This window comes from Mercenaria mercenaria, chromosome 13 (assembly GCF_021730395.1).
Source record: "Mercenaria mercenaria strain notata chromosome 13, MADL_Memer_1, whole genome shotgun sequence".
Taxonomy (NCBI): Eukaryota; Metazoa; Mollusca; class Bivalvia; order Venerida; family Veneridae; genus Mercenaria; species Mercenaria mercenaria.
The window spans coordinates 53746008-53769811 of NC_069373.1; the positions used below are offsets into that span (position 1 = coordinate 53746008).

A 23804-nucleotide genomic window follows, 5' to 3' on the forward strand; every position below is an offset into this window, starting at 1 on the left:
AAGGTAATACTATTCCTTCAGCGGTCAAAGGTCACTGTGAAAATAGAAAATTGGTTTCTGGTCAGTACCTTCAGTTAGGAATAAGGCACTGCAACCAAACGTGGTATTTTAAAGCAAAATTGCATGGAGACCATGGTTAAGATGCATTTGGGGTTGCTTGGGTCAAGCTCAAGATTGTTATTACTAAAATAAAAAAAATGGACTTCGATCATACAACAACTTCAGTTAGGAATGAGACAAAATAGACAAAACTTGGTAAATAGGTAACTTGCATAGAGGCCAACGTATTCTAGCTAAGGTCAAGTCATTTGTGTTTGAAGGGTTTTGAAGTTTTACTAACTGAACTATACCAAGTAAAAGTTAGACTTTTAACCATAAGCCTGCTGGCGGGAAGTGATTCTGCCTTTGCGACCAGTGCAGACCACGTTCGTGTAGGCTGATCATGGTCTGCACTGTTTGCTCTTCAGACAGAAAGTTTTCTGTGGACACCTCTTCGAATTATAAAAAGTATTGTCCAAATTGAATGATGGACATGTTCATTTTAGAAATTTAGCAGGCTAAGGGTTAATGGAGTGAAATTACTGTTTGATCCACTAAATCAGTAACACGTGTTTTTTTTATATTGGGCTTTATTTTGTAAGATCTAGATATTAGATACACATCATTCTAAAGGTATCTCTGTTAGTTGGCTCTTTACAACTTGTAAGATATATGTAAAAAATGTATTTTGTGGTTAAGATTATACTTGCCCTGTGTAAAATACTCTTAAAAATATTCTTTTTGGACAATATTGTCAAATTTAAGATATTCTGAAAATTCAAAAAAAAAAAAAAGTTACTGTTACCACCTTAAGGATAAATCCAGGAAAGCCCTTGTTACAGAAAAGAAACAACAAGCAGGAGATTTCAGTCAGTTCTTTATTTCTGCATTCTTAAAAACATAGGTCAATATTTTAGGCTCTGGAATTGCAATAATGATACAACTGATACTTTCTCGTTTTAATTTACTTATTACATCATTAAACAGTTCAGGGTTCGTTTTCTAAATTTTGGTTTATAATTATTTGACAGAATTTCGAGTAAGAATTAAGTTGATTAGTGTAAGTAGACTATACTGGCTACATAAAAAATACACCAAAGAGGTAGGTACATGTACAAAAATAACTGTAGTAGTTTAATCACTTTTAAATAAAAAAAACTGAATAGATATGAGCCGTGCCATGAGAAAACCAACATAGTGGGTTTGCCACCAGCATGATTCAAGACAAGACTGCGCGTCTGGTCAGGATCCATGCTGGTCGCTGTCAAAGCCTATTGCAGTTAAAGAAACCTTTAGCGAACAGCGTGGATCCTAACCAGACTGCGCAGGTGCGCAGGCTGGTCTGGATCCATGCTGTTCGCATATCCACTATGTTGGTTTTCTCATGACACGGCTCAAATAGATGTTTATTTGTTGCAGTGTAAGATTGATATACCTATATAATTTCAGTCACCATCCCCTACAACTTTTCATAACCTTTATTACTTCATGTTCCTTCAAGTAATTGATAACATTTATTACTGCAAGTTTACAATCTTTTATTATATTCAAAACTAAGTTCAGTCACCATCCCTTTCAATTATTGATAACCTTTAAGACTGTATGTTCAGACGTCATCCCTACAATCTGATAACCTTTCATACTGTATGTTCAGTCACCATCCCCTACAAGCTTTGATAACATTTAATACTATAAGATCAAACACCATCCCCTACAATCTTTGATAACCTTTGATACTGTATGTCCAGTCACCATCCCCTACGATCTTTGATAACCTTTCATACTGTAAGTTCAAAATTCATCCTGTGCAATCTTTGATAACCTTTAATATAACCTTTAATACTGTATGTTCAATCACCATCCCCTACAATATTTGATAACCTTTAACAAGAGTGGCAGACTGTCACAAAATACGCCCGCCATCAAACTTGGCCTAATTCAAGGGCCATAATCCAAGAGTGCCTGGGGAGATTTGGCTGGATATCCACAGTGGTCGAGATATTATGCCCACAAACATTGTCAGCAAGTTTGGTGAAGATCGGATGAAAACTGTTCGACTAAGAGAGCGGACAAGGCTAAATTCACAGATTTCAAGTAATTAAAGGGCCTTTAATATTGTAAGTTCAGTCACCATCCCCTACAATCATTAATAACCTTTAATACAGTAAGTTCAGTCACCATCTCCTACAAACTTTGATAACCTTTAATGCTGTAAGTTCAGTCACCATCCCCCAACGATCTTTGATAACCTTTAATACTGTAAGATCAGACACTATCCCCATCGATCTTTGATAACCTTTAATAATGTAAGATCAGACACCATCTTCTACAATATTTGATAGCCTTTAATACTGTAAATTCAGTCACCATCCCCTACAATCTTTGATAACCTTTAATGCTGTAACTTCAGTCCCCATCCCCAAACGATCTTTGATAACCTTTAAAACTGTAAGTTCAATTACCATCCTCTACAATCATTGATAACCATTAATACTGTAAGTTCAGACACCATCCCCCAACGATCTTTGATAAGCTTTAATACTGTAAGTTCAATTACCGTCCTCTACAATCATTTATAACCTTTAATACTGTAAGTTCAGTCACAATCACCTACAATCATTGATAACCTTTAATACTGTAAGTTCAGTCACCATCCCCTACAATCATAGATAACCTTTAATACTGTAAGTTCAGTCACCATCACCTACATTATTGATAACCTTTAATGCTGTAAGTTCAGTCACCATCCTCTACAGTCATTGATAACCTTTAATACTGAAAGTTCAGTCACCATCTCCAACGATCTTTGATAACCTTTAATACTGTAAGTTCAGTGACCATCTCCTACAATCATTTTTAACCTTTTATACTGTAAGTTCAGTCACCATCCCCTACAATCATTGATAACCTTTAATACTGTACGTTCAATCACCATCCTCTACAATCTTTTTTTTAACCTTTAATTCATAACTTTATTATGACATCACAGTACATTAGGGGTTCTAACTGACCAATCAGAGAGGTACATTTTCGAGTACCTGCCAGTTTCCACTTGGGTATAACGAAGCATAGTTACAATGAACATATATTGACTTTAGAAATAAATATAACACTAATTTAGAAATCAAATTTAGATTTCTCACTGCAAATGCCCCAGTTGACGCTACAAACAACAAAACTTTGAAGTTTCATTGAAATATTATATCGATTTAATACCTTTATTTTAGTTGAAAGTTTGAGATTTTACACAGGGAGTCTATGATAAAGTCCGAGTAAAATGTAATCATTACCCAAGTGAAGTAAGTATCATTCCGCAATGTTTTGGACATGTTAAAATTATGAATACTGTAAGTTCAGTCACCATTCCCAACGATCTTTGATAACCTTTAATACTGTAACTTCAGTCACCATCCCCTACAATCATTGATAACCTTTAATACTGTAAGTTCCGTCTTCATCACCAACGATTTTTGATTACCTTTAATACTGTAAGTTCAATCACCATCCTCTACAATCATTGATAACCTTTAATGTTGTAAGTTCAGCCACCATCTTCTACAATCATTGATAACTTTAAATACTGTAAGTTCAATCACCATCCTCTACAATCATTGATAACCTTTAATGTTGTAAGTTCAGCCACCATCTTCTACAATCATTGATAACCTTTAATACTGTAAGTTCAGTCACCATCCCCTACAATCATTGATAATCTTTAATACTGTAAGTTCAGTCACCATCTCCTACAATAATTTCTAATTCCAATTTTTAATACAGTAAATAAAATCTGGAAAGTAGATCCCTCGGAAGCACCGAGAACAAGGTAAATAGTGAAAATTGCAGACTTCAGTCTCCATCCCCAACGATCTTTGATAACATTTTATATTGTAAGATCAGACACCATCCCCTACAATCTTTGATAACCTTTAGTACTGTAAGTTCAGTCACCATCCCCAACGATCTTTGATAACCTTTAATACTGTACGATCAGGTACCATCCTCTACAATATTTGATAACATTTAATACTGTACATTCAGTCACCATCCCCTACAATCATTGATAACCTTTAATACTGTAAGTTCAGTCACCATCCCCTACAATATTTGATAAACCTTTTTGCTGTAAGTTCAATCTCCATCCCCAACGATCTTCGATAACCTTTAATACTGTAAGATCAGACACCATCCCCTACACAATCATTGATAACCTTTAATGCTATAAATTCAGTCACCATCTCTTGCATTCTTTGACAACCTTTAAGACTGCAAGTTAACTACATTTGATAATATTTAAAACTAAATTCAGTCACCATCCCCTACAATCTTTGATAACCTTCAATACTGTGAATTTAGTCACCTTTCCCTAAAACTTTGATAACGTTTAAGACTGTAACTTAACAATCTTTGATAATATTTTAAACAGTAAGTTCAGTCACTATCCACAACAATCTTTGGTAACCTTTAATACTGTAAGATAAGTCACCATCCCCTATGATCTTTAATAACCTTAATTGCTGTACGTTCTGTCATAATCGCCCACAGGCTTTGATAATTTTTATTACTGTAAGTTCAGTTATCATCCTCTACAATCTTTGAAAACATTCAATACTATTAGTTCAATAAATAACCTCCTCCAATATATGTGCATACATTTAATACTGTACGAGTTCAGTCACCATCCCTTACACTCTTTTGTAACCTTTAATACTGTAAGTTTACAATCTTTGATGATCTTTAATACTGTAACCTATGTCACCATCACTTACAATCTTTGGTAACCTTTCATACTATCAGTTTACAAGTTTTGATAGTCTTTAATGCTGTAAGTTAAAGGGCTAGGAATGCCTGGTAATTTTATATGAAAGCCATTCTGAAGCCTTCCATAACACTGAACGAATTTTTAAAATCGGACCATTATTGAAAAAGATATGGCAGTTTGAAATTTAAGAAAATTGGTGATCATGGAGGCAGCCATTTTAGCGTGTTTAATTATAACGTCATTTACACACTGCTGAAATTATTTTAGCAAACAACATTTTAAATATATTAATTTGATTTTTTTTTCATATGTTTCTTGAGTGTACAATGTAAAGTATGGTAATCTTTTTCATAATAGCTGGAAAAAGTACACAAATTAATTTACAAAAATAAGTAAATACAGTTCAAATATGTATCTAGAAATTTAATAAATTCGCCATTTTGTTTTTTGTTGCCATGGAAACCAAATGGCCACTATTTTGATCAAATATTTAAATGCTCGTATCTTTCTCATTTTCAAACCGACTTTGAGAATTCTTTCTCTTCTTTAAATGATTTAAGAAATCCTAGAAGACAGAATTAACATAAGAACAATATTGCCCTTCCCTTTAATTCACCATCCCACAATCTTAAAGCAGCATGCTTCCAGATTTGGCTAAAAAATAATCTTTCTTTCAAATTGAAGTTTGGTCATATTATGAACATTAGAATATATTTTTTTGTTTCTAGAATATCTTAAAAGTTCCAAATCAAGAAAAAAAATATGACCGCGCCGGGAATCGAACCCCCGGACCGCCGTGGAAATAAAGACATTTATCCGTCGTCGCAACCAATAGCGCTATAGCTGAAGTAGTGAATAATGACTTCGAAATATAGATATTTATAATCGAGACAGTTTACCTGAAGGAAAAGCATGACAAACGCTTTTCGATTTTCATCGTAAAAAGTAGTAAAAACAGCAAATTCTCATGTGTTTCCGTAACATAAAGTTTGTCGGTAATTTAAGTTTTAGAGCCTTCTTAAGAAATATATCATTTATTTCAAGATATCTAAAAAAATAAAAACTTCTGTTGTCGAACGATCTGGAGGCATGCTGCTTTCATATTGATATTGATCAATACTTTATGACCAGAGTTTGTACAGAGTTTATGATGTGTCAGTTTATCAAACTGAAATAAATGTTGTAAAAAAAGAAACACAATATCTCATAACAATAAAACACATCTCTTTATTGTACAATAAAGATGTTAGATTCATACTTTATTTTTTCATCAAATGAAATGCTAGAAATAAAAGAAAACATCTGTATGTTATTATACAACACAGAAGTATGTTCAAGCCTTTGTCTCGAGGTCAGGGGTCGTTTGGGGAGTAAAACCTTCACGACAAACCAACCAGTATGTCTTCACGTTCCCTTTAAATGCCATCTGCAGGTCATGGTCATTCTAAAGTAAAGAGATTTTTAGTATAAATATACACACTTATATTGTTGTTTATCTTGAATAAATGGTTGTCAGTGTTGTAGGACAATTTCCATTCAAGTAAATGAGTAAAATGACTTAAACATACATAGACATAAACTTGAATATTAAAGTAGAAAAGATACATTGTATTTTCATGACAAGAATGTGAAAAAATGAACATGATGTATATCTTTCTTTGTATTCCGATCCTGTTGAATGAAAAGTTAAAATCTTTTTATGGGTAGTGTCTGGCACAAATTTGTTTTTTCTTCTTGATATTGTATCTTGGTACCTCTTATCTACAGCCTATATCCATACATATACCCACTAAGCCGTCGCTGTTGTTGTTTTTTTGTTTCTTTTTGTTGAGTTTATTTCCTTATTTCTATTTTTAATGGCAAGCTTCCATCACCTCCCCCTTCCAACCTCCAAACAGAATTGAGCCGCGCCATGAGAAAACCAACATAGTGCGTTTGCGACCAGCATGGATCCAGACCAGCCTGCGCATCTGCGCAGTCTGGTTAGGATCCATGCTGTTCGCGAACGGTTTCTCTAATTGCAACAGGTTTTGAAAGCGAACAGCATAGATCCTGACCTGTGCTGGTCTGAATCCATGCTGGTCGCAAACGCACTATGTTGGTTTTCACATGGCACGGCTCAATTGCTGTTTTAAAGCCCATTTTACTGCCTTGATCTACTAATATTCTGCTTGCTGACGGGCGTATTATGTCCAATCAGGCATAAATCTTGTAATATTTTTGATGGACACACTAGGGGACATATGTCAACTTACAGTGAGAGCTCTTGCTTTACTGAACGTTTATTCCATGTACTATAATTGTAGTGTATTATAGTTTTCATAGCAACATCAGGTTCCATAAAATGACTCCGTCTAGTATTTCTTTCATTTTATTTATTCTTTATTCCATGCAAAATATACCAAATAAACTTTGTATGTAAAAAATTGCAAGCACTAGAAATGAGTATACAAAGATGGTTGACTTTTGATATCTGTTTAAATTCCTGTTGAATGATAAATCGTCGCCCCAGAACAAAAATGTGAAAAAATGTAAGTAAATGTTTTTGTATAATGAAGAATTCGCAACTTTTTTTTTGCTGAGGTGAGAAATATATAAAAATATGGAAGAAGAATAGTGCTAACATTTACCTTTTCGGGAAAGTCCTCTCTCTCTTTGATCACGTACCCTCCAACCTCTGTGAGAATGTCGGCTGTTGTCTTACTCAAGTGGATTTTACAGGCTGGCAAAATACAGGAGATCTTGTTGAAATATCATACTTATAATGCCCAGTAAAATACTGGTATTAGAAAATGCCTGTGATATGAAGTTATGATACCATACATATCATGTTTAATGAGTACAAAGACCAATGAAAAATGGAGTTTTCCCTACAGTCTTTATCAAGATTGTTGTCAAAATTCGAACTTTTTTTTTCTTCCTCAGATATATAAACTGATCATTTGCTGTATCTACTGACCTGTATACAAGTATGCTTTCCTAATTGCAAGCTGAAGCTATACACGGCCATGTTCAGGTGGTTTTGTTTGTTTTTTTTTCTCGATAGAACATATCATGTTTATTCATTATGTAATGGGCTTTTGGACTTACGTTTGCCGAGCGCCTCCATCTTGTTGGCCACGTTCACGGCCTCACCAAAGACACAATAATGAGGCATCTTTGTACCAACAACTCCCGCCACAACCGGACCTGAAACCATAAAATATTTCGAGTAAATTATGTATTAAAATGAAATTGTTTCCAGAATGTTTGACCATCAGAACAAATTTTGGGTCTGCTATGACTCCTTCAATCTTTTGACGGCAGTTGTTTTATTCTTTCAGTTGCAAAAGCTGTTGTAGAAAGACCAGTAATTTCTTCATTTAGAAAATTTCATGCTAATTTGGTAAAACATAGCGGGTGTTAGAAAGGTATAGCGAAATATTCAATTTCATTTCATTCCTAAAATACTGGTCGGTACGTGCGAATTAATAACGTCTTATGAATCTTATAGTATCTGAGGTTCATATATTTCTGTAGCGTTCTTAATGCAGTATTCGCAGAACAATATTAAAGTCTCTGTATATTGGATGTCTAAATTCAGTATTTCATGACTTTAACTATACATTGTAAATCAAGCATGTTGCATATTACATAGTAAAATCAACTTTGGTTAAATTAATAAATGCTTCGTTCTAACTTATTATCGTTATGTATTGCTGGCGTTACTTGCTGACGCACAAGCGGCTTTCTTGATGAGTACTACTAAAAAGTACCTACCGCTATGGCTGCCGATTCGCAGTCTGACGTTTGTTCCAGGTATGTGTGGGATTTCCATTCTATTCACGTGCTCTAGAATGTCAAGTGACAGCGAAGCTATCTCGGAGGCGTGTCGTTTACCATTTGGTTTAGGGAGACCTAAATTAATAATTAGTAAAACAACAGTATGTGCAAGAAATGAGGATTATTTTAATTTCTAAATTTTATATACTTAGGTGTCTATAGCGAGTACAATTCAAGCTGTTTCAAGTTCCATATAAAACTAATCATAATATTCTTCATAGAATAAAAGGGACACAGATTTGTTGCCTATAAGAAGCGTATATAACCCTGCCAAAACCTGTTTGAAATGAGACTTTTGTCGAAATAATCGAGAGAAGGCCGTGGATCACAACACCGGGTCTCTATCTTCCATTTATGGTTACAATAGTAGCTGCTCTGTACGAACTACTAACTAGAGAACAATCCATCAAAGACAATAGGCAACTTACCCGATACTACGAGATAAGCATCTCCGATAGTTTCTACCTTGTAAACATCGTACAGATCTATTCTCTCATCTAAACACGAGTAAATCGTGTTCAGCATCTCAACTATCTGAAAGTTTTACATGCGACATGATATTCACCGAGTTATTTGGACAGTAAAATCAGTAGTTGATATCGTTTGTCTTGTGTTTTTATGCCCCCGAAGGTGGGCATATTAAAATCGCACTGTCCGTGCGTCCGTGCGTCCGGTAAATTCTTGTCCGGGCTGTAACTCTTCCATCCATAAAGGGATTTTGAAATTACTTGGCATAAATGTTTACCATAATGAGACGAAGTGTCGTGCGCAAGACCCAGACCCCTAGCTCAAAGGTCAAGGTCACACTTAGAGGTCAAAGGTTAACGTGGTCTGTTTCGTGTCCGGTCCATACCTCTGCCATCCATGAAGGGATTTTAAAAGAACTTGGCATAAATGTTTACCATAATAAGACGACGTGTCATGCGCAAGACCCAGACCCCTAGCTCAAAGGTCAAGGTCACACTTACAAGTCAAAGGTTAACAGGGTATGTTTCGTGTCCGGTCCATAACTCTGCCATTCATTAAGGGATTTTGAAATTACTTGGCATAAATGTTCACCATAATGAGACGACGTGTCATGTGCAAGATCCAGACCCCTAGCTCCAAGGTCAAGGTCACACTTAGAGGTCAAAGGTTAACATGGTCTGTTTCTTGTCCGGTCCATAACTCTTCCATTGATGAAGGGATTTTGAAATTACTTGGCATAAATGTTCCCTATAATGAGATGAGGTGTCATGTGCAAGACCCAGACCCCTAGCTCCAAGGTCAAGGTCACACTTAGAAGTCAAAAGTGTTTCTTGTCTGGTCCATAACTCTGCCATTTATCAAGGGATTTGAAAATAATTTGACACAAATGTTAACCATATTGAGAAGATGTGTCACACTTATGATCGAGGCCCCTTAGGTCAAGGTCACAAAATGAAATGTGATATTTGCGAATACAACTGTGGCATTCTTGGGCCTACTTAAGGGGGCATTTGTCACCAATAGTGACAGCTCTTGTTTAACAATATTTTTATCAGTTCCGTACCGACGGTCAGTTTACCTAACAGCATTCCTGGATTCTGTACCAGTTCTAACTTGTTCTCCACAAGTAACTGCCAACTTCTCCGCATGAATCTGAAGTAGGGGCATTTCTTCTATAGAATCGTCATGGAGAACATAAACATTGCCCGAGAACTCAACTCACGGCTCGCCGATCCGTAGATCTGCGCTCTTCCTATTGAGTTAAACGTGTGGAAAAGCGCAGAAAAAATTGATGCATATAGTCATGAATGAAAACTATTTGCAGAAGATAACTTTTAATTAAATGTCTTATTCAAATCGGTTATCACACATCATAAAGCTGAGAAAATGAAATACAAACGGCTTTGGTCGCTACCAGTATATTGATTTTACTAGAAAGAAACGAAACGTTAATAAGGACATTAAATATCTTAGAATTTATTTATAAGGGTTAACACGTTGATGGAATGCGAGTGAAAGAGCGAAGGAAAGCAAATTTACCTGAAGTGGCGAGCTGCGTGAAGAAATATTAGTGAAGCCGACAATATCACTGAACATGATGGTAGCTTGTACAAACTCCTCGGTCCTCACTTCCTGATTCTGCTTCAGTTGCTCGGCAACCTCCTTGGGTAACATCTGATACAGCAGGGTATCTGTTCTCTTCTTCTCCTTGCTTAAAGCCTTAGTTCTGAATCACATCATCAAACAATGTTCAACGTTAATGGGAATCTGTTTAAGGCTGCTTAAAATGCTTATTCTCGTGAATATTTCATGCAGTTTTATTTAGATAAGATTTCTTCTTCAGCTTCCCTCAAGGAAATCTTTTGTATCATTTACCTTATAGATAAAAAGATTAACTTTCTCTCCACATAGCATATTGTAAGAGATGGAAGAAAGACCCTAGGCGTATAAATACAGATAGAATACCTAGAATAGGTACAGTGTGTAAGATGCGATTCAAACGTACCACACTTATTTGTATTTATATGAAATTCTAAAGCCTGTCTGAAATATTCAAGACAATTCCTTGGTGTGTAAGTTTCGGAAGAAAAATAGCCTATACCTGTGTGTTGTCCGTCAGTTAGGAGTCTGATGACAGTTCTATCGATATCTCTGGATTTTTACAGAGAGCTTACAGACGTCGCAGATGATAACAGGTCAGAGTATAAAGGACGACAATGATGGCGAGTCATGTTAAATGGATTAGACGGAAGCTTAGATTATATTGATGACAGGCCTTCTAGCTAACATAATCTAAATATTTAGTTCCTATATATTCTATATAAAGACAGGACGCGTTTAAAGAGTAACCAAATTGTAGACCATCGAAATAAATCCTCTACTTCTTCGGTGAGATCATAAACGTAGTAATAACAGAGGAAGTAAGGGCATGTTTCTAAGAGAGATTCTAGGGAACAATTTCTCTCGTTAGAACATTGACTCACAATGATATACACGAGCTGATGACGGGTAGAGTACTATACGAACTAAATAGCTTCACTTCACCAAATACAACCTGCTCTCCCATTTTTTCCTACCAAAATGTCAAAAATACATCCACAATGAAATTTAAACAGAAACTAGCTTCAATTTAGACCTCTGTTGCCATGCCAAGTGAAAAATTAGTGTTCAAATACCTGACAGCCATTACGCGACTAGACCAGATGGCTCCCACGCTGGTTCCTTTAGTTTAGTTAGGCCTCTACCTAACCGCGATATTTAAGGCATATCTCTAGATGTCTACAGTGATATCATACACTGTGTATACGATGACAGGACGGAGTAAATGGACGACGCTTAAGTAAGGACATCGAAATTAAATTACCTACTCATCTTCGATATGAAGAGAACAACTCTGGACTTCTTCAGTGAGTTTATAACGACATAGATGATAACAGGGTAGAGTAAGGGCCGAAGTTTAAATTAGGAGATCAACAAGAAACAATCTACTCATCTGCGATATGAAGGAAGCAATTCTGATCTTCTACAATGAGATTATAGACGACGAAGGTGATGACAGGGTAGAGTATATACGGAAAACATAAACAAAGAGATTGATGAGAGTCCACCTACCTATCTGCGATATGAAGGAAACAAATCTGGAATTTTACAACGAGATAATAAACGTCGTTGATGATCAATGGGCACAGTATAGGGCCGTTGTTAAAGTTAGGCGATAAACCAGAGACCACTTACCTATCTGCGATATGAAGAGAACATCTCTGGATTTCAACAGTGAGATTGTAGACGGCGTAGATAATGACGGGACAGAGTATAAGGACGGCACTGAATATGATACAGATGATGATGATATTAGTGAGGTCGGTCTGTTGTCTTGCCGCAAGAAGACCGTCAATTGTTAGAGCCAGTGACACCTGGGCCTCGCGGATAATATCCTTAACAAAACGAAAATATTACATAAGTTTCATATGTTTAAGATTTTTCCATAAAACTATGTTTTGGGCGAGACAACTGCATCATAAAATTAGTTGTTGATGTAGTGAATTCTTAAAAAAAAGGCGGAATTAAAGAAAAGCAAAAAGCTTGGAGCTCAAGTTTTACCATACACTGCATGTACTGTCCACTCAAATTAATAAAAGAACAGTTGCTGCTAAAATCAATGGCGGTATCGCCTTTTTGAGTTAAAAGCTAAACAATATAAAAGTTTTTGCTTGAAATGATTTTTTCAAACCTTGCGCATAAGAACGCTCTGACAATAGTTTATGCTGACTGAAGTTTTATTAGTATCTTTCCATCAATGGTTTGATATGTTTCTCCGACTCGATTATTAGCTAGGCTAGACTAATACCTAAAATATTCAGTATCTATATTTTTAAATATGCTGTAAATCGTGTGCCAGTGCCTTGAAGATACTCCTGTTTTGTCTCACACTTACGACCTACCTGAAAGTATGTCATATTTTCAAACCAGAATTTGGCATCTTGCAGAGACCCCACTGTATTGATGACGGCCCCAGAGTTCCGAGAGCGAATTTCTCCCCTTTTATTCTGGATGGTGCGCATGATTTCAGGATTTCCTTTGATTTTAGCGTCGTAGATCTCCTTCGCTATTGTCGAGTACTGCCGAGCAGCGGCGAATGAAGCGTTGGAGGTATCCTGGCTTTCCACGAAATACAAGTATTCTTCTCGTGTCGGGAACTCGCCAAGGGTGTAAAATATAACACCCATCGCACGTTCACGACCGAGGTACTCCGATGCAACCAGTAGTTCTTGGTATGCAACGAAAGCTTTCCATACCTAGATCATGTTGAAGAAATGGTATTAGTGGAAGTACTTTCTAGGACATTGCTGTAGCATTTTATATAATGTCATGGTGGATCGCCTGTAAAACTACATATGAGCCGCACCATGAGAAAACCAACATAGTGCGTTTGCGACCAGCATTGATCCAGACCAGCCTGCGCATCCGCGATCAGGATCCATGTTTTTCGCTTTCAAAGCCTATTGCAATTAGAGAAACCGTTAGCGAACAGCATGGATCCTGACCAGACTACGCGGATGCGCAGGCTGGTCTGGATCCATGCTGGTCGCAAATGCACTATGTTGGTTTTCTCATGGTGCGGCTCAATACATTTTTCTCCATTTCAGTTTTAAGTATATAATTACTGTTATAACATAAACAAAGACTTTGTTTATTTGGCAAGCTTTTACGGGTAGCTCGCTCTGCGGACAGAGCATTAGACAGACATGACGTCGTGGCGTTATCACTTACTTTCAAGGAATACGTTAGAAATGGTCTCTACCAGTTTAGTTGGTAAATGACAAATACTGGCACTGAAACGTAGTACAAAACATGCGAAAACAAATCAAGGATATTAAAATCTACAAATGAGCCACGCCATGAGAAAACCAACATAGTGATTTGGACGATGGATCCAGCCAGCTGGATCCGCAGTTGGTTGATCATGCTGCGCAAGCACATGTGGTTCTCAGGGCGCGCTCAATATGTTATTTTTTGCCTAGTTCCATATCCTATCGATTTTGACTCGTACCTTTTCTGCACGTGCCTCAGTGATAGACTTGTAGAACCACTTGATGAAAACTTCAATCCAGTCCGAGTATGTGATCAATTCCTCGTGAAACGTTACTTTTAACGTATCTAACTCATATCTATCAATGTAAGACGAAACTTTGTCATTTGCTATATCTTTGAAACTGACACAAACGCTTCCATTTAGTTAAAAGCAACAGACGGTATCGAAAAAAAGACAAAAAATACTGTCCAGACTGCTAAATATACAGAAAAATACATGAGCGTTTTCATTATACATGTAGGCATAAAATAGGTTTCTTCAAGGGTTAGATATTTATATATATTCTATTTTCATTTCATATATAGATACAAAGTAGTATGTTTAACATCTTTAATTGTCTTGATCAAGATGTTGGTAACTGATCATTAACTGGCCGAGCGTTATGCTACAAATATACCTGTGTCGATTCAAAGTCTTTAAGAAGGTCTCGCTGGAATCGAACTCAGATCTAGTGTTGCTGAGTGAAGTCGGCCACTCTGGCAGATTCTGCACAGCTTCGTCTGTATCAAGATAGCGTTGTAGTAAGAAGTCTTTTGTCTCCGGACGGATTGAACTTAGGTAGAGGGCGCTGCCGTCTCTCTCACGCTGCAGAGACCGAATCATGTACGCCATATCCAAACTGAAGTTTAACCGGTGATACTTAATGTGAAAAACATAATTGAGGCACACCATGAGAAAACCAACATAATTCGTTTGCGACCAGCATGGATCCAGACCAGCCTGCGCATCCGCGCAGTCTGGTCAGAATCCATGCTGTTCGCTAACAGTTTCTCTAATTGCAATAGGCTTTGAAAGCGAACATCATGGATCCTGACCAGATAGCGCGGATGCGCAGCCTGGTCTGGATCCATGCTGGTCGTAAATCCACTATGTTGATTTTCTCATGGTGCGGCTCATATTGTATTTTCATAGAGAATACAATATTATCTAAGGTAAGTCAACGAAGTGTATTAACACAAAGTATATTTCCTTTGTTATTTTTCACTGAAGAGCCGGATTATGGAAATGTGAACAGAAATACTCAATGTTAATATAGATAGATTATGACAGACATTTTTAATTGACAAATAGAATTGTAAAGATGTTAAAAAGTAGTGGGAACCAAAAAAAATTGAAAGGCAAAGTTTGGCAGATATTATCTACCATTACTGTAGCAGCATTAACAAGCCATGACCTGCTTAACGATACCAAGTGTAATAATTCGATTGTCATACAAGCAAGCGTTTTCAATTTTGTTTGAAACACTTCTTTCTGGTGGAACCTCAGTCAATGCATGTTGTTAAACTTGTCAGAAAAAAAACTAAGTGCCTGTCTGCAGCAGGAGTACTAACCTGAAGAGAAGTGTAGATCTGATGGACGTTGAGTAGAGGTAGTTGTTGAGCGTCGTGCCAAATGAGTTTCCGGTGAGTCCGACAAGAATAGAGACAGGTATAAGAATAATGGCTAACATCTTGATCATCTGGTTCCGCTGACCAGCCGTCGTGATTGGGTCACCTTGACAAAAAATGGACATTCATTTTTTACTATAATAGAACAATAAAATCCGCAAAGTCGGTGACAGAGGGCGTGAGGGATGTTAAACATTTCATTTCCTCTCATGAACAGTCTGCTATTATGTTGCTTGGCTGCCTTCTATGCTTCCAAAGGATATTTTCATAGATTTTATTAAATGCTTACAAATACTTGCTGTACAATAATGATGAATATGAGCCGCGCCATGAGAAAATCAACATAGTGCGTTTGCGACCAGCATGGATCCAGACCAGCCTGCGCATCCGCGCAGTCTGGTCAGGATCCATGCTATTCGCTTTCAAAGCCTATTGCAATTAGAGAAACCGTTAGCGAACAGCATGGATCCTGACCAGACTGCGCGGATGCGAAGGCTGGTCTGGATCAATGCTGGTTGCAAACACACTATGTTGATTTTCTCATGGTGCGGATAATATCTTATGAACCACAATGAGATGCTCTTGAGTTTCTCCCACCCAACAGAGCTCGTTAATGAAACAGGCTGTCAATTCACAGAGAGCTAGGCTAAGTTAACCTGACATGCATGTATCTCGCTGTGTGTTCCGCGGGCTTTGACTCGTTCTGTCCCTCTGATCTGTATCTGCATTGGTAAAAACTGAATGTCGCCCCATTTGTGTATATGCATTTGTCTGCACATGTCTGTTAATTTAGTGTAATATATTATGTAACATAATACATGTTTGTCGTCGTATTTTACTTCTTAATTGTTGTTTACAACTGATTTATCCGGTTGCACGTATGTCAACGCTTGCAGAAACTACTATTTGTAAATTCTTTCGCACAGGCATTTGTAAAGGCATCGCTTGTTGTAAAGCTGCATGTTCGGGAATGAAACATCACCAAATCAATTTGTACATGATCTATAATGTCAGAAACTATGCGAAAAAGAAAATGATACTTTCAAACGGGGAAAGAGATCGGTGCGTGTATTCACATGAAATGGCTTGCAATTTGTTTTGCGCTTAATCATTAATCACAGGATTGGTACCTAAACCTCAAACGTTATCTGGTTTTATAAAATGGAGGGTTGATTGAAAATCGAGTCTCTAGCGTTGTTTGATTTTGGAGAATCACATTATACATGAAGCGTAAGTTGCGACTTTTTACAAAAATAGCTTGCCCTTACAAAACCACGAAAAGTGAAAAGGAAAACAAGCGTTGAGAAGTACATGATTTTCTAATTAAAAATACCTGTTGTCGTGATTACATAAAATGTTTACAAAATTCACGACGCAGTTTTTGGTACTGTGCACATGTGTTCCATTTACAGACAATCCCAAGCATGGCACTCAGAAGCTGTGGGATAACCAATCTTGTTACCATTATTATTTGTTTCCGTCGCAACGTGTATGTTTAACAAAAGTATTATCAAATTAGTATATCAAACATGATTAAACATTCGTTTCAATAAAAAAACAGAAACTGCGCAGTTCAAAGAAATTAATAACTATGAAAACATGACATCCAATTTGCGTTATCTGTTTAAATTTAGGAAACCTACCTCTGCAAGCGTTTAAACACTGGTTCCCGGTGTTGTTCACGTGCAGCATGTCCATGATGGCTGCATTTAGTTGAGATGGTGACAGTGATGTCATCGAGGAGGTCATTGAGGGCTTAGCAGGGGCAACCTTACCCCCAGATTTCTGCCAAAACGGCATCTTGAACTGAAATTGAAATTCTAAGACTTCATAATTATGTATCAATACAACCACGAAGAATAAAGATAATAACACTTTTATATGCGAAATCTACAATGTAGGTCCGTTCTATTGTTTGCCCCGGGTTCTTATTATGTAATATTGAACTAGCAAGAATGAAAAATCCTTCGGGTACACTCCTGCTTGCAACAACACTTCATATTTTATCGTATATGAAGCATATCCACATCTACGTTTTAGTTACTTTTAAAAGTAAATATGAACAGTAATGATGGATTTCTAAGACCCCTTTCTCTTTGATCCACCAGGCGTTATCTTGAAATTCTTAGGGAATAATTTTGCATAGTTAAAAGTTTTTGACTCAAAAATACTACATTATTTCTTGAAAAAAAATAATGAACATGAATATATAAAATTTAACAATATTTTACCTGTTGTCTAACTCCTTTCCTTTACAAAGACTGAGTAAAGACCCACAACTCGCTAATGGTTACCATTGCAACGGCTGAACGTTTTTCTCGGTAGCGGAAAGGTGACAAGAGCCATTGATTTCTTAATTCTCATTATTATCACCTCTTCTCTTCTCGTTTTTAGTTATTGATGTTTATGTACTGTTTATTCCTTATGTTGAAATATGGTAGATGATATCATTAAAGGTGCCTCTGTCCGAATAACTCTACATAAATGTGAGAATAATGGATTCGATGCAACACCTTGTCAAAAACTTCTATTCCTGTAAAACTTGATTATTAATTTACAATTCTACATTTTGCACAACAATATGAGATGAATTTCCATGCTAAAGTAATATAAGGTTTGCACTGAAAAAGCGTATTTAACCTTTAGCCTGCTGGGGGCAGGTGATTATGCCTTTGTGATCAATGCAGACCAAGATCAGTCTGCACATCAAGGCTGATCATGGCCTGCACTGTTCGCTATTCAGTCAGGAAATTTTCAGTGAACACCCCTTTGGATAATAAGTGGTACTGCCCAAATTGATTAATGGACAAGTCGACTTTAGAAATTTAGCAGAGTAAAGTTAAACAGGCAAAGCCGGTTAGCAATAGGCGAAACAGAAGACAATCTTACGTTTTGTGTTCGAATCTCGAACGATGTGATTTTTTTTTTCATTTGCTACTGTAAAGACTTGTCTTAAAACTCAATTTTTATGTAACAAAAAGGAAGACAAAATATGGAGGAGAATATGCTTTAATATGACAGTTATTTCTTCGAAAAGTGTCAATAACTTCACCAACAAACTGAGTCACGGGTATGAAACGTTGCCTGCGGCACAAAATGTGCCGCACTGAAATGAAGGCATCGCGCCTTCGGCACAGGCATTGCGCAGGATGTTTACAAAAATAACGAGCAAGGTGAGTAAAATTGAATGTTTTTGGTTATTGTCTTTTTACAGTAAAAACTTTTTAGAAATCGGGGAATGCAGCGGAATGTAGTTGTGTCTTGCCGACAAATCCATGCCCAGTTTGTGAATAAATATGTAATATTGTTATTTTGCGCATGTTTTTCATCGGATACAGTAACATGAAAATTACAAAAGCAGTGAATATTCCGAGTCATTTCATATCCTGCTGAAAAATGAATGATGTATTTCTGTAGTATATTATATAAAGACATGACATCTGATCAACTGAGATAAAATACATGTCAAGGAAAAGGCATATCCCCTCGTTCTGCCGACTTTTCAGTCCAGTGCGGCAGGCATCTCGATGGTGCCGCAGACATCGTGAGAAGCGCAGTCATCTTGAATACTATTTTAGTCGGTAGTACGTGTAATTTCTACCATCTAACATGTATTGAAGTACAAAAATATCAATTTAAATCTATTCAATGTAACAGTTTATTGAGATAGTTAATACATACTGATACAAGTGTTCGATAATCGAAATATGCGTTCAATGATCGAAGATTTATCTAATATATACTGCTGTATGTGTTCGATAATCGAAGACGTATTTGAAAGACATTAATGAAATCCGAATATTTATATTCGATAATGATTGGTTGAACCACAACCGTACACGTGTTCTGCCTACGTTAACAATATAAAAATTATAAAAATGACTAAGGTAAATCCTGGTGGGAAGCATTTCAGCCTGTAAAGAATGATTTGGTACATCTCAAAACAGTTATCTTATACATCTGCTAGCTTATCGAACACATAAAGTAGTATCCAAGCAAATCACGTGAAGATGGTTCAACCATGTGATCCTTAAAATGGCGACATTCTTGGCATTGCCTGGTAAATTAAATGCTTGCTATAACCTTAAGGCAACTTGACAGTTCATATCACACGGTTTTGTTTCGAGCTAAAATTGAAAATGACAGTAATTTAGCGGCTATATCCAGATACAATATTCACGTTGTTTAATTTGAAAACAATTACACATACTGATAAAAACGGTGCAAGTTTTTAACATGAGTATTGAATATAAATACGGTCAAATGCTGACAAACGTTTAGCCATATTTTTACTCTAATTATAAATAAATATTTTTGTTTTGCTTCAATGCGTTATTTCTAGCTTTGATGGAAAAGAATGATATCAGAAAATATATTTAAAGTAAGCAGTAGTTATTTCAACTCCTTTTATGTACTACAAGTAGATATTTAATTGTTTAGATATGACGAAAATCTAGATGCGAAATGAAATCTTGAGCATAAAAGCTGTTTACCGTCAACGCTTAGAACGCAAAGACGTGGCGTCGTCAAACATAATATGTCACGTTCCGCTAGATGGCGCTCTATTGCGCCCCCTTGACCCTAAGGTGCAACAATTGGCAGCAGATGAGATTTGGACGTAATGTTAGCTACAACATTTAACATTTGTTAAGTCCGCACGCTCGGCGGACATAAAAACTGAAATGCATAATTTATAATCAGCTCCTCTCAATTTCGGTTTATATATTTGCTAATTTACTAAGGACTATGCTATTTTGAAATGCATGAATTAGGTAGGTGGGGTACATGATATTGTTTCTGAGGAATGTTGAAGTTACTGTAAAACAAACTTCATTCCAAAGTGACAATAAGTTAGAACCATGAAGTACTGATCTCTCATTTTAATCAAAAGACTTAATAAAAGTCATCAGTATGTTGGTGTCACAATTTTCGGTACTAGTATTCTGTATCATCAGGCATAAATGCATAAATACGTAAAACTATAACATACATAATATAGCTCTGTGTTGGGTATTCAGATCCATGTATATGAGCTGAGCGCTATTGTTCTATTTCCATTTATTACTTTATTACATTACAACTAACCAAGTGTCGGCAAAATTTGTCATTTTTGTGCACATGCTTTTACACATTTAAGAAGTATAGTGTGCGAGAAGGGTCTGAGCACTTACGTAGAGCGCATTTACAGTGATTTTACTGCTCAGATAATATTATTTATTTACAGGCGTATGCCTGACAAATGACATCGATAGTTCTAGATGACCATTCAGAAAGCTGCATTTTCAAGTACCTAATATTTTCCACTTTGGTTAAAAAACACATTTTAACGATAGATATTGACTGATACAAAAGGAATATCACGATAATAAAAAACTACGCTTGCCCTAAAGGATCATTTCAAAGTTTCAGTTTAATATTATATTGAACATGATAAAAACCGAGTGTAACTTAGTGAAATAGTACCAAGTCGCAACGTTTCGGACATGTAAGACAGTCTCGTACGTATTGTTTAGCATGGATGATTTTGAACTTTGAACCATGCTATCTACATTTAATTCCATAAGTACAGATACACTACACTAGAAAAAATCGTTCTTTTAATGCTTTTTCTTTGAAACATTCAAATATTAAAACGTATATCTTGTAATTTCACAGGGACAAATGCACGTATAAAATTGACATTTTATTGATAAGGAGGTACAAAATCGGTAAAACTTAGTTAAAACTAGTCAAAATAATAAATGAAAAGGAAATATGTTAGATCAAAGTATTAAATCCCTCGTGAAAATATTACTTGTGGCATTGACCGTCGATGTAATATATTATGGCGTTAAGTTGAAACAAACAGAAACATTTTGCATACAAATTTAGATAACAAATACAAACAAACAAGAGCTGCCATGGGTTTTTTACAGATTTTATTCAAAGGGTGATTGGGAATCAAGAGCAGATAGCCCCTATTAATTTTGGATCAATAATTACACCGCCCCAGTAGCCTCTGTATCATTCCAACCCATTAAAAATGGTATGTGACACTTTCAGGAGGCCTCGCAGACTTCCAAGAACCAGTGCCAAGGGAGAAAACAACATCCTAATAATCCTTGTTTCTTTTTTATTCATTTAAAACGGTCTGTGACATTTTCAGGAGGTCTCGCAGACTTTTAGGAACCGAGAGATAACACTAATCAAGTAGTTCCTATTTCTTTTTTAATCATTTAAAACGGTCTGCGACAGTTTCAGGAACACTCGCAGACCTCCAGGAGCCGGTGCCAAGGGAGATAACACCGTCCCAGCAGCCTCTGAATCATTTTAACCCACTAAAAACAATGAAAATACTTGAAACCCAATAAACTAATTCCAAAACGTAGGCATACATTACCGTCATAAAATGTTTTAAATATGTAAGCCATATTTTCCACAGATGTGAGAGAGTATGCCTCAAAGTGGAGGTAAAAAGTTCGAATAAGCCACTGGACTGAATAATATTAAATAATGCACTGCCTCAATCAGGAATCGATCCGACTTCAACTCAACATTTAACATTTGAAAATTACTTTCTAATGACAGCATGGAAGGACACATTTTCCAATTCGATAGTAAATATGAGCCGCGCCATGAGAAAACCAACATAGTGGGTTTGCGACCAGCATGGATCCAGACCAGCCTGCGCATCCGCGCAGTCTGGTCAGGCTCCATGCTGTTCGCTTTTAATGCCTACTGGAATTGGAGAAACTGTTAGCGAACAGCATGGATCCTGACCAGACTGCGCGAATGCGCAGCCTGGTCTGGATCCATGCTGGTCGCAAAGCCACTATGTTGGTTTTCTCATGACGTTGCTCATATCTCTTTCGGTATATCGCGTGTTACCGTAGATTCGTCACTACGCGTACGATCGATTCCCTATCAATTTAAAGGTAGATTTTGGAATAAAGTCAACACTGCCCATATTGTATTGTATTAAAGGGCTGGTAATTTCCGCCTCTTGGATAGGCGCACCATCCGGAGAGGTATATCTATTTATATGAACTGTGCTTACTACAATTCGTTTTCGTAAACATCATGTTTGTAAACATTAAAGATTGTGTTTTATAACCTTAACTCAGGGTTCCATATTTTAGTATGTCTTGTATAAGAAAAAACGTGAGCTGAAGCTAAAACAAAACATAATCAAAAAGTAGAAAGTTTATTTTGTAAGTAGAGAAATTATTGTTTGAAAAGTATGAACACGTATGACCTATTAATCGAACTGTAGGTGATTTTATTTACAAATGCACACTACGTGTATATATATAATATATTCTTATTTGAACTGATGTGCAAGACGTTGCGGTTTGGAAAGGAAGTTATGTGGACGCTTATTAGGCACAAGGAAAAAGCATATTCTTCCAAATAATCCGAAGTCAGACGCTCTGTGCACGCACATTTTTAATTCGACAGTATATATCTCATTCGGTATGTTGCATGTTACCGTAGAGGGATCGATTCCCTATTAGATGGAATTGTCAAATAAGGAATCAGAAACTGGTTCACTATTCCTTTTTCAAAAGTCAAATAAAGAATAGAACACAAGAAAATGAAAACACTGGAAATGCAATAGAATCTTTCAAATACCGTCATAAAATGTTTTAAGTATATACATGGTATTTTGTACGGATATGAGAGAGTGATACCATAAAATAGAGGTAGAAAGTTCGAATAAGGAACTGGACATATATATGATGTAAATGTCCAATAATAAAAAGGTTCCCTGTTCCTTTTTCAAAAAAAAAAATGTCGAATAATGAATATTACACAAAAAACTGGAAGTACTTGAAATGCAATAAAATCTTTACAGAAAGTAGGTATAAATTAACGTAATAAAGTGCTTTCAATATGTCAGCGGTATCTTTAACGTATATATGAGAGAATATACCTTAAAATAGAGGTATAAGTTCGAATAAGGAACTGGACTAAATATCAGATGGAAAAGTTAAATATGGATTAAGGACCTGGCCCGGCTATCTGCGTTGAATGGGACCAGCCCCATGTCTGTGCACCCATCTGTTCGCAAGCAACAATTTCCTGACATAGTTTCCCCGTAATACAGCGAAAAGGCGCTTTGGGGCGACCCCGCTTTTCTGTTTTTAGCTTAGGCTAGTGAAATCGTCGGCGGCTCGTCCTCAAAACCTTCAATTGTCACGAGTTGCTCTGCTAGTTACGTCAAATGAGATCGGTCCCATTACCTGCGAGCTTCTTA

The 23804-nt window shown here is 36.5% G+C and overlaps 1 protein-coding gene across 1 annotated transcript; it reads right to left on the minus strand.

Annotated features, from left to right (window-relative positions):
• Positions 1 to 6131: 6131 nt before the first annotated feature.
• LOC123530317 (uncharacterized) lies at positions 6132 to 17368 on the minus strand. The gene is made up of 13 exons (XM_053520902.1): positions 17212 to 17368; positions 15512 to 15674; positions 14578 to 14799; positions 14139 to 14256; positions 13030 to 13383; positions 12323 to 12522; positions 10628 to 10814; positions 9049 to 9154; positions 8558 to 8695; positions 7889 to 7987; positions 7423 to 7520; positions 6946 to 6948; positions 6132 to 6242 (listed from the first exon to the last, which is right to left on the minus strand). The coding sequence occupies exons 1-13, from the start codon at positions 17366 to 17368 to the stop codon at positions 6132 to 6134; spliced, it is 1956 nt and encodes a 651-aa protein (XP_053376877.1).
• Between the last annotated feature and the right edge of the window lie 6436 nt (positions 17369 to 23804).